The sequence below is a fragment of the Micropterus dolomieu genome, linkage group LG03 (assembly GCF_021292245.1).
Source record: "Micropterus dolomieu isolate WLL.071019.BEF.003 ecotype Adirondacks linkage group LG03, ASM2129224v1, whole genome shotgun sequence".
Classification (NCBI taxonomy): Eukaryota; Metazoa; Chordata; class Actinopteri; order Centrarchiformes; family Centrarchidae; genus Micropterus; species Micropterus dolomieu.
In genome coordinates, this window is record NC_060152.1 from 21,419,841 (window position 1) to 21,433,043 (window position 13,203).

At 38.2% G+C, this 13,203-nt stretch overlaps 1 protein-coding gene across 5 annotated transcripts in view; it reads left to right on the forward strand.

The window, feature by feature from the left end:
- Nucleotides 1-13,203, forward strand: part of cdkal1 (CDK5 regulatory subunit associated protein 1-like 1) — a 283,565-nt gene that overhangs the window by 137,849 nt on the left and 132,513 nt on the right. For all 5 annotated transcript variants that reach the window (XM_046044868.1, XM_046044869.1, XM_046044870.1 and 2 more), the window contains one exon: nucleotides 11,673-11,839. In XM_046044868.1, the coding sequence (XP_045900824.1) occupies nucleotides 11,673-11,839 (167 nt within the window). The remainder of the gene's footprint in view (nucleotides 1-11,672; nucleotides 11,840-13,203) is intronic.

Genomic DNA, 13,203 nt, shown 5'->3' on the forward strand with positions numbered 1-13,203 from the left:
GAAAGATACACAGATAGTAAAGAGTTACTGAAAGCAGCAGGCAAGCTAACGCTGTAGCACGTCGGCTAAATGCAGTAAATGTACCATGATCATGTACTGACCATGGATTATTTCAACCTGTCTGTCTATAGCCGCTGTCACTCTGCTTTTTTCCCGGGAGGATTGTGCTGATATGCGGCTCGCTGCACTGAATGAAAGGTACGGATCCGGTGTTGATCTGCCTCTGAGACGGGAATGTTGAAGTAACAGAGCCTGAAAATGTCTGAGAGAAAACCCACAGCCTGCGTGCTGGTGTTCTTGCGTTTATTACAGGATTTCTGTATGAAAGTGGTTGTGTTTCGGATTATGACTCGCTCATGAGTTCAAGTGAGCACGCGTACGAGCACACGCCTGGTAGCAATGTTAAAACCGCACCGCTAGTGGCCGCTGGAAACTCCATAATACCCTTTTAAGTGACACAAATGAGAACATTTCTTAATGAATGCAGGTAACAAGGCCTATCGATTGTTAACAAAATCACTAATAACATTAGTCTTACTCTTCAAAAAAAGTCCTTCTCTGTAAAGAGTTCTTGCACAATCCCACTTATTATCTTCTGTTTGTCATTCGTTATCTATCCTGCTTCCTTATTTTTTTTATCAGTTTTTTGCTATGTTGCTACAGGTAAATACAGACAACTCAGTTACATGAGACTGACTGACTCACACTATTGTAACAGTCCTACACAGTTACCTCCTGCTCAGAAAAACCAGTACTAATTATGAAGCGATACTGCTAAACCCTGGGCTGTATTAGCTGTATAGCTCTTATCATGATAATGGTTGTGCAACTTTTGCATATTTGCCTCTGTTACAGATAGGTGGGAAAATGCCAAGAAGTGGTATGCTTTGAATCCGACACAGGGAAACCAAAAGTTTGTTTGGATCTGTCATTGTCATTATTTGCATCTGTAATGTTTTTGTTAGTTTCACTATTCACACTAGTCATTCCGTGTTTGCTAAATTAAATATTTGCAAAATTCCCCAAGCACAAGTGGAATCTGTAACTGTTATTAAGCTATACAGGCAATCTTTCCTAATATTTGAGTCCCATGAACAGGAATTATTAAATAAAAATGGATGTTTTGCAAACACAAATAGAAATATCTTCATTTAATCTAGATTACATAAAGTTATTCAAAAAGCAGTTTCAGAGCATTCACGTCGTTCTCTTTCGGTTAGTTAACTGTAACTCCTCTGAGTTCACAGAAAATACCGGCTTGCAGCACTATGGGCAGTTAAATGGCTCTTTTTGGTCCCTGCAGATCCCCATTTCTCTTATATGCAGCAGCCTCTCTGCTTTGAAAGCTTCACAAGATGCTTCCTCTTTGACAACACACACACACACACACACACAGTAGAGATGAAAGGGGGAAGTAACTTATTTCCAAATTCTTCCCTATACATTCATGTAAACACAGCCACAAATGCACACAGACACGGTACTTGGAGGCCCTCTGCCAATTACTTTTGATATATGCACATAATATGTCTGACGCATATATTCTATGAAATGTTTTTCTTATGTACCACATACATGCATGTGCACATATACATACACACACATACAAGCTTTGATGTATCCATACATTCTATCTCATACACAGGTGTGCACAAAAATTCATGCCTGTAGTTCAGAAACTACTTGAAAGTAGGTTAAAGCTGACATGTTGTTTTAAGGCTGGTGTAGTCTATTAAAGCCATGCACATGTATGCGCATCCGTGCAACATGTACACAACGATGTGCATGCACACATGCATGTATTTAGTGTAAACATGCCTGAGACAGAATATTTGCATACGAGCTTGTGCGGTGGGTTAATCCGTGATGATGATGCTGCTACCAGCCAAAACACCCACGTGTCACATCAACAGTTGTTGCTCTAAATTAAGCTGTTTAATTACTGCAATTAAACTCTGTGTGTGGTGTCATAGTGTGTAAACGTGTGAGAATGTGTGTGGTGGGGATTGCAGGAGGGCTTCTGTCTATGTGTATATGTGTTTTATTTTTTCGCCTCATGTTTCTGAGAATGTTTCTTTCCTGCATGCCTGTGAGTCAAAGATTAGCAAAGATCAAGGATTTCAGTAAGAGCTGTTGATTACAAACATGAAGAGAAATGGTAAGATTTTCTTCATTTTGGACAAGCTGTGATTCTTTCATGCCAGCTAATGTCAGTCATATGTCACGCAGGGGTGGATAATTCGCAGAATGAAAAGTACACCCGTATAAACTGTGTTCTAGTTAAACTCAATCATTACATTGAACATATAAATAATAAAGCAGCAGTGTGGTTCGTGTTGTGGTGACGTCAAATTTGATAAACTGTTATGTAGGGATTTTGCCTTTTAAACAGGGATTAAGTATGAGGTAAATACATAAAAACAATATTTGTATTTAAAACAATAACTGTATAGTGTATACTATTTGCATCTTTAAACGTGTTTCATATGAAAATTTAGAATAAGCACTGGCAGATTTTGTTAGAGGTCATGTGATGTAGAGAACTATGTTAGCTATGTTAATAAAATCAGTGAAGTTGTTGTATCCCTTTTCTTTTCCCTATAAATCTTTCCTCTTAATTCAACCTCTCTCACTCACACACACACACACACACACACACACACACACACACACACACACACACACACAGGCAGACTCTCTTTCCCTCCAAATTCATCATTTCATTTCTCAAGTTGCTGCTGACATCTGCCCCAGAATATTTTACTGCGTAGTGGTGGGTGGGAGGTTTACTGTGGAAGCAGACAGCCAGAGGCGATTGGCTGATGGGGGAGAACAGGGGAGGAACTAATGTGATTGAAGGTCAGGCAGGCCTTCCAGTCAATGGCACTGTACAAAAGTGTTGCATGGTTACATGGAGATGAGGCTTGTGTGTATATGTCCGATATGTGTTTGTCTGTGTGTGTTGCCTTCATATGATTAAGAAATGAATCCTTTCTTGAAAAGACTTTGGTTTAAACTAATAAGGTATTCATAAAAACCAGTGTAAAGTGTGTGTGTGTATTTCAAAGCAGAATACACATCCCTTCAAGATTGTCTTAATTGGCCAATGAATTGATAAATCTAAGCATGCACGTGTTCTATATCTCAGTTTAGCTTGTTTGAAGAATATGTGTTGTGGTGTGTGAGGTCATGTTCTCAAGCAAGAAAAGTGTATGTATTAATAGAACTGTTGAAAAAGTAACTCAAAGCTAAACGCTGACTTGCGGTACATAGCACGTCACCCAACAGTTAATATTCTTTAGCAAGTCATTTTTAACTATTTTATTCTTTAGTGACCTGATTTTCTCATTTACTGATAACAACTTTCCTACCAACAAATCCATCACTTGTTAACCTATGCATGTGTTTTTTGTTGTATAAATTAGGGCCATGCTAAAGAGAATGAATAAAAGATGAACAATTGAGCAAAATATACAAACAATTGTGCAGTGATAGGCTTCTCCACTAAATCTCCCCTGAAGAATAAAAGGCAACGCATACAATATTAATCCACGCTAAACCCCTCCCATAACACATAAATGTGCCTTTTGAGTAAGCATTTTTGTTACACATATGGAAAATCGTAGATAATAGGAAAAAACAAGCAAACGAGTCTAGAGCTGTCGAACCAAGGGTATTCACAAACTTGGTCGATTTGCAGACAGCACTAATTTGTGATTGTTTTCCTCTTAGTTGATATGTTCATATTTTTTTAGAATTGTTTTTATAGTTTATTTCATTAATATTTATTGATGATGTAACTGATGATGGTAGCAGCAGAATGAATTCAGAAGTGTACAGACACATATTTTCTGCCAATTTACGGAGAAATGCATTGAAACTAATCGGGAGGAAGTTTATCATGCAGCAGGGCAATGACCCAAAGCACACTGCCAACAACAAAAAGGACTTCATCAGGGGAAAAAAGTGGAAGGTTTTAGACTAGCCAAGTCAATCACCTGACCTTAACCCAATAGAGCATGCACCTCCTTATGACGAGACTGAAGGGAGAAACACCCCGAAACACACAAGAACTGAAAGAAGCTGCGGTAAAAGCCTGGAATAGCATCACAAATGAAGAATGCAATAGTTTTGGCAGTTATTGCAAGCAAGGTTTATACCACCAATTTTTAAATGTTATTTACTTTAAGATTATTTGTTCCATTACCTTTGCTCACCTAAGAATGCTGTGGTCTAATACAAACGGTGATATGTCCTGAGTTGTTTAACACGTCTAGATGTGAATACTAGGAAATCAAAGCTGAAATTCTGAACTCTTGTTTTATACTCATTTTTTGATCTTAAACCCAAATGTCTTAAGTGAATAACAAAAACAAATTTGCCTTACTGTTCCAATACTTCTGGAGGGGACTGTATGTTAGTCTGTTTCATGACACGAAACAACACATAGCTAAGCATGTTGTATACATTAAGCTGCCATGATGCATGAGGCTTTGTATGTGTGTGTGCTTATATTTTGCATATATTTTAAGGTACCCGTGGGCCGTAGACATACACCATATCCAGATCAGTTTGTCACATTAGTGTTTTACAAATATATTAAGCCATAATTGACCAATAATGAAGTACTGCATTATTTTCAAAACAGTTTAAAGTACCAATACATTTTTATTTAGATGAGTTTGAACTGCGTTCACTGTTCCACTGTCGTTTTCTCTTTCACGCTCTTTCTTTATCCGTGTGTATACTGTAACATGCATAGCCATGTGTTGACTTGTGTTATGGAAAATAGGGTTTTAATGCAGTTTAATAGGATCATCTAATCTATAATCTGCTAACATTATAGCCTGTGGCAGCCAATCAAAATGTATATCATGCCAGAAAGATTAAGATAAATTGGAATACTGAACCCATATGTGTAGGATAGGGATAGAAGGGTTACTTGCAATGTGTATATTCATGTACCCACAGCCAAGATACAGGACAGACTTAGACACAAATATACATGTACAAAAACAAAGACTATTACAAAATAATGTTGTATTTTTGGGTATACACACATACATGATGGAGTTGTTTGTAAAACTGTAAAATATTAGATATGCCCCATCTCCATATTTTACATGAGAAGCAGAGCTTTGGTCACACAAACAGTCTCAAAACAAGCATCCGCCTAAACAAACACATTAGACATGGCCCAGAGACCAATATGATCAAATGTATTTACACACAGTGCTTCTTGCCAGGAGCACAATAAAACTTTGATTGTAAAGGAGACACAACGATAGTTATTTGTTTGAGGACTTGACAGTTTATAAACATGTGATGAGTGCCAGTGAGAAAATGCGCTTATGTACACATTTATTAGATTAGCAAGAATCGACCAAATTGCAATAATTCAGACAATAAATGTCCTATCCTTTAAAAATACGGAGACCTTGATCTTTATAAAAGTTTATAACTCTTATTTCTCCCATTGATAACCAAACAGAATTGATGTTCGGTGTTTTTTTTTCCCGTGCATTTTTTTTGTGATAAGAATTAATGCAAGTGAGGATATTTCTACCTAGGGAAAGGATTTTTATTATTATATCTATAATAGCTTATCGGGAGAAAGAACAGTGATTAGAAAATACATTTTTGATTAGTAATATCAATTAATATTACATAGAAGTTTGTTACAGGAGGAAGCTGGGAGTAATAGTAATTTTATACTTTTACTTTCACTGATTGTAACATTGAACATGCTGGGTAATAATCAGCCAGCTTGACTGGATTTATTTATGCGTATGTTTATCCATGTGCTATTGGAGGAATCAGAGCCAGAATGTACAGAATGAACTAATAGAAACAAGCATGACTTGAAAACGTGTGGTCACGTTGGGCCGCTTGTGTCTCATTCATGATTTTAGACCCTGTGACAGTTTCAACAGTGGCTTTTACTAAAGCTCCCAATCACCTGAATCAATTGGTTCTGTCACACTTCTTCAAAGAAACCACTTCAAAGCCCTCATCTCTTTTCTCCTCCCACACTTCCCATCCTTTTATCAAGAGGCGGAGCAAGGACACCGGGCTACTGGAAATTATGTATGTAAACAGTATTATGATATATAGAGGTATAATGATATATAGATGTTCACTTGGACTCAAAGATGAACTGAATAGAATTTGGTTGTCAAAAGTCACTGTGACCTCACAAAACACATTTCTGGCCATAACTCAAGAATTGATGACCATATATCACAGTTGGTCAGACACAGAGTTGGTGACCCTTTTGACTCAAAGTTCAAAGTCACTGTGTCCTTAAAATGGCAAATTTCCCCACCGACGTTTCATGGGATCCAACAATGAAGTGACATTTTACCCAAAAGGTTCAAGGTCATCTTCACTGCGACATTATGTCCTGGAAAAGGCCATTATTATAACACCATACCTCAGGAACACATTGTGACCATTTTTCACAGTCGGTCAGTCACTGAGTAGGCAACACTCAAAGCTCAAATGTCATTGTGACCTCAAAATAACTTTTTAGCCCTAACGTAAGAATGGATTGGGCAGTTCCAGATTTCCCACCCGTATTGACTAGGACGACACAATGAGTAAACAATAACTAGCACAGTACAGGCTTTACTCCATCTTGTCCATTCCATCTTTCACCTCCTGCCTTATTTTGAATTTTGAGCATCATCAGAATCACATGACTGCATGCAATGTACTGGAGCGCATCTTATCGTGATCCTGTGAGTGAGTGAATTTAATCTACAGCTCATACAGAGGCCTTATATCTGAAAATCCCAGGAGAAAACAAAAGCACCACAGTGTTTCCCTAGCACCAAACCATAGTTTTGCGGAGCGGGCGTGGTGTTTTGCCTTTTTAGGTCTGCCACATTCTCTGATTTTCTTTGACATCTTTACTGGTAAAGTTACTCCCTCCTGATGGAGTTTGATATAGTTATGCTACATTCACGTACTGGATGACCAGACCATGGAAAGGGCCCTATGAAATCTGTTTAAATTTTTGCCAGATTCTGTCTTATTTTTTCCCAAATTCATATGGCACATATTGTCATAATAAAAAGTGTGTAATCATGTGGTGAATGGTTGAAATGTCAATAAGAAAATATAACAAATTGAACAATATCAATGAATTTGATGTATCATGCAAATATGCATATGGAAATATTAAAATGTATGTGTAATTATTTATGGGGACAATTCACAATAAATGCATTGTTGCATTACATGTATTGTGAATTGTTCCCTATCAAACCGGTTATTTCTTGACAGCCTCCATATGCTGCTGAATACACGGTAAGAAATTGGCCTGACAGAGGCTCCTCTCACGTGGGCAACACTCCTAGTATTAAAGTACATGTGTACCTGTTAAGCCAATACATCTAAAAATCATTCCTCTGATAATACTTCATTAATTGATTCAACAGTGTATATATACACTGGAATCATACTTATGTATCATCAATATAGTGATGAGTTGCCTTTTTATTTTTACTACATATGTATTAAATATATCTTGAGAGACAAGGATGTTATTCTTGTTTAGTTTTGTGTTTTGTTTTGTTTTTTTTCATCAATTTATGTTGTTCAGGGTTCTTTGTTTGCTTTTTACTTTTAAGAAAATTAAGAGCACATTGACCTGAATTCATCATGTACACACTCTCATACCCACAGACTGCAAACATGTATTTGGCTGGGAGCTGGAGTGATGTTTGGCATTTGTCAGGCATGCTGATGGTGTTATTTTTGGACAAAGACAAATGCAGCTAAGACATACAAACAGCTGTTTCCTCATGTGCCAACCCCCTCTCTCTCTCTCTCCCCCTATCTATAGCCCCGCCCCTGAAAGCTCAAACCCCAAACAGTGCAGGCCCCACTTTTATTAAATTTCCATGTTTAATATCTTCCTGTCTTGCCTTCTTTCCATCTGCCATTTTGTTCACTCCTCTCTGTACTGTGTTTGCACTGCTGTGTCAGAGTTCAGTGAATGTTATTAGCTTTTAGGGAAAGTGTTCTGCTCCCCACCCTTGTTTCCATCTAGTCTGACATCAAACTACATCATAAGGTGACATGGAAAAAAGGGGTTTGGTGAAGGCTTTGTAATATAAACACACACAGGTCAAAGCAGAGTAAACCTGCTGATTTTATTCCAGGAGATACAGCTTTTAATTTTAATTTTTATTTTAATACCAGTAACACTATCAATATTCATAATGTCAAATTGATGTGAATAACTTTGACATCAGGGTCAGTGGTCAGGGTCAGCTACAAAACAGCACCTCTTAAACTGGTACATGCTTCTGCAGGGCACATACTGTACACCCTGCTTACTAGACCACCTTGAATTAAAAAGTGTTGAAAATATTAGGTTGTTATAATAAGGTGTCTGCTTCACCATTGGCTTACTATTTTGGTTTTAAAGACCTTCATTCTCACAATTATTAGGTTTAAAGTACAATAAATAAAAGCAAAAGTAATTAGTCGTTCATTATTGGATTTGCAAATTTCTCTCTCTGCATGATACTCCTGTGAGTTTTTGTTGTAATCTTGACATGCCTGATACACGGACATACTACAGTGTCAGTTCCACCACAACCCCCCCCCTCTCCACGGCACGCATACCAAAAGCTGAGGAAGCAGCTGTGTAGTGTGTATCAGAGCAGATAGACAATGGAGAAAAAGCTAACATTTCCTGTTGAAACGGCCACTTTCTCTGTGTCTTTGGCCAACAATAACACCATTGGCACACCTAATACAAAAGGGACCGAGAAGCAGGCCAAAGGGGCAAATTGCTGGGCAGGTTATTGAGTTTATCTGGAGATCTGTGTAAGACTGCGGCCTTGAGTAAACACCAGAGACTTTTCTGAAGCGTCACCCGGTTCAAAACATAATTAACACAGGACTCACAAGGGGTATTTAATAGCAGACAATACACAAGCTTACGAGCTTGGCAGCATTATGTGTGTGGAATCACAGGAATGTTATTTTGGAAGGAACCAATTTAGCTTCTAGGCCAACTGAACGCAGGTCTGGCCCTGTGTTAAGAGACAGCTTGGCCAATATTATTCTGGGACAGAGCTGTGACGTAGCACGGGATGCTGCTGGTGTGGTGGGTGTAGGAATGCATTCACTCCTGGGATGCAGATGATGCAGGCAAGGTTTAGACCTTGGCAGAGGGATCGGTATAATTCAACCCAAACAAGCTGACTTTAGCCGCCCTGGGAATTTGCTGTCATCACTTACCTTAAGGTTAACAAAAATAAAATACTGTAGCAAATCAATCATGGTATTTATGATGCTAAACAGAGACACTATTTCATTATAAATTAATGGTAGCTGAGGATTACAGTCTCCGCATAGAACTTGACCTGCAGGTCCTTCACAATGAAGCTCTTTAGTGGTCAAATGTAGACAGGTAGCTCTTATTGATGTCTGTGAAGGGAGTTATAGCTGAATCAGAGCCTACAGTCTAAGTAAAATAAATTGAATGTGTTAATAAATGATAAAGAGCATTTAATGAACTAGGTTATTACTGAGTATTGGACCAAGGTGAAATATGCTTTTGATTAATTGCATAGTGAGGCAAATGAACATCATATCCTGAGTGAATTCTTGTATTGTGCGTGTTAGCCTTTAGATCTGATCATGTGTGATTGATGGATGTTTTTGATGGTGTTTTTAGACATGGATAGCTCCAGAAATCATTAGTGCATCTTAATGCCAATGATGATGAGCTTTGGAAACTCTTTCACTCTGGACAGTTATACTGTCATCATTTTTAATCAATCTGGCCTCTGCACGCCCTTTTTTACTCTCTCTCTCTCTCTCTCTCTTTCTTACACACACACACACACACACACACACACACACACACACACACACACACACACACACACAAACTGTCCAATTAGCCAAACGCCATCTTTACTGTCTGAATGACCACATGCATCTTTCTCTCTTCACAGCTAATGATAATGATGGTTGTGTGGTTTTCTGTGCGTCTGTGTGTACTTGAGCTCATGCCCCTGCAACTACAAAGTTATTTTTGTGTGCCTGCATGATATGATATGTCTTAACACATAGCTTAAGCAGACACTCAACCATTTCCAGACCTACAGCCAAATGACAGTTAGATCATTAAGCTCTAGCAGTGAGTGTTGCTCTAATTTAGCATGAAGCCGGTAGATTGTCCCCTCTTGCTGTGTGACCTTCACATTCTTGGAATGCATCATGATAAGATGGGTGTTTTTAATACTTGTCAGTGGCTGTCATGAGCTGGGTTCTGCCAAAGCCTTGGATCATACAGGCAATGACAACAAGAGACTCTCAAAGGTAATGAAATGAAAATACATGAGAGAAGCTGCAGTGATGGTGGGTGAGCTTTGTCACTTGAACTGACCCATCTTGATCAGTTTATTTTAAGTGATGAGAGAATGTGTTTAAAAAGTGTTCTGATGACCAGTGACACCTGGAGAAATCCAGGTTAATTAACATTTAACTGATTTTTATGTAGCATTCAGGTAATTGTAAGTTAAGTAATGTAGGAGCTTACACGAAATATACGTGATTGCTGTTCATAACCATTTATGTGCTCCAAAGCCAGGGAACTATAACAGCAAAGGTGTCTCTGGTTGTTAGCCAGGATATTGGAGCCATTTGGAGGCCACGGTCAGAGGACTACCTGAATGTGTTAAAAGTTCTGAAATGTAGCTCCAGCATTGCTGTTAACTGTAGTTGAGAATGGGAGGTTAACATACTATAGTTCTTGAATTCATCTTTAAACAATACCTGTCTTGGTATGAAGTAGTTGGATTTTGGATTGGCAGTAGGGAAGAGGGAACTCTGGCTCAGACAGTCCCAATGGGATGAGATAAAATGTGGATAACTCTAACCAAGTCAGTGAAGGATAAAGAAAAATATAGTATTTTGAAAATATGTGATAAACATCGAAAGATGAGTCTGACCATGATAACCCTAATTTGACCATCCAAACAGAGGTCTAAATAAAAAAAGCGCCCCCAGAAAGCTAAGCATACACTGCTGAAAACTGAGGTTAGGTTATTTTGAATCCATTTAATGAAGTATAATAAATGTGAGATTCCCCTAAGTTCAGCAATGTAGTCACTGTAAAGAATTGCCCCTTGGAGATTGTAGTATGTATATAATAGTTAGCATAATAAGATGTATATGTGTGTGTGGAAGCCCTTCATGACCGAGCTAGACTTTTGGCATTCAACAGAATTTTTCAAATTTCATTGCGTGTAGTTCTCCAATTAAAATAGTCATGTCACAGTGACAACTACCAGGAGTCATTTCATCCAAACAAACTATTTTTGCTGCTTGCTGCCATAAACATTGCATGCCATATGTGAGTCCAATTGAATGAGCCATACTTCAATTTGCTGGATCTATTGATATATTGGTCAGGTTTTTGTTGTTGTTGTTTTTTTGTTTTTTTTTTGATGAGCAATACTGTATGGCGAATCTTAAAAGTATTATCGATGGGAACACAATTATGTCATGTTAAGTTACAAACAAAAACAGTTAAACTGCTAAAATGCAGTGCATTGACATAAGAATGCCACAGATCAACTCTAAATCTAGATGTTTTATTAAGCATTTTTAATCTGTGTTTTTGTGTGTCTGTCTCTTTCCAGAGGGAGTGTGTGAAATCTGGCTGACTAGTGAGGACACAGGAGCTTACGGTAGAGACATAGGGACAGACCTGCCCACATTGCTGTGGAGACTGGTGGAGGAGATTCCTGAAGGGGCCATGCTGAGGCTGGGTATGACCAACCCGCCATATATCCTGGAACACCTAGAGGTATGCACAGATTGCTGTCATCATTTTACCTGGTTGTACCATCAAAGATAATACATCACTGAGAAATAAAACTAAAATATGTAGGCTTTTCCTTTTCACCATTTTGTTTTTGTCACTGTTGTCTTTTGTGCTATCCCATTCTGTGAAAAAACAAAATTGCTTTGCCTAGATTTAATAAACTAAATGCCTTTCTGTTTTGCTTACCAAGCAGTTTAGCTGCAGTGCTCATACACATTCATTAGTCCAGTCCATTCACTTCTCTCCCTAATGACTCAATTAAGGACCATTGTGTCCTCTTTAGCAACCTCATTTTATCAGTCATTATTGTCTTCCCTAATGGAACAATGGACATTGTTATCCCTCTCTCTCTCTCTCTCTCTCTCTCTCTCTCTCTCTCTCTCTCTCTCTCTCTCTCTCTCTCTCTCTCTCTCTCTCTCTCTCTCTCTTTCTACTCCTCTCTCTCTCCCTATGTTTGTGCATGTCTGCTTCTGTCTGACAGACATGATTTTGTCTGTCATTTAAATGAGATGTTTTTAAATTGATTGTTTCTGGAAGTGTTAGGATAAATACATATTATAACATGTTATCACCATATTCCACCATCAATGGACGATAGCCATATCCGGCCTCTGCTTTCAGACATATCCACTTGGAGAGAGGAGAGGAAGGGAAAACTGAATGGCAGAAGGGTGTGTTGGAGATATTTACTGAAAAGTTCTCTTCATTTGTCCAAATTATTTGGATTCATAAAGTAGGAGGCCTAAGAAAAATTGACACGTTTCTGTTTTGTGTGGTCAGTCTGGTCTGTAACAACAATTCCATTGTTGTTGTTAAATCAATAAAATCAAGACAGCAGGAGGCAACTAGGGTTTTCTTCATGCGGTTATAGTATGTTTGTCACTATTAATGTTGTGAAACGGTTGTATTTATTATGGTAACGTTGTATTTATTTATTGTGTTTGTGTGTGTCTGAGAAAAAGAATATAATGTTTTTGATACACCTATTGGCAAACCATGGTGTAACCTGTGAAATTACCTGAGTTATGCAGGAAGTCTTTTAGGTTTTAGTTGCCTGGTTGTAGGTCTGGCCTGAGTCCAGTCTGCAGGTCCGTCAAGCGCAACTCACCAGGGTCACAAAACTCAGATCAAACTGTCAAACTATGCAGTTGTGATCAAAGATGAATTTGTGTACCATTTAGCTGTAGCTTGAGAAAGTTTGTGAGCAGGTCAGCATTTTTTTTCCTGCTTGAAAATGGACCAAGCACTGCCCCAAATTGCTTGTATCACTGAGCGTTACGTCACACATTTCGTTGCTCTGAAAGGCCAAGCAAGTTTATTTGTATAGCACATTTCAACAACAAGGT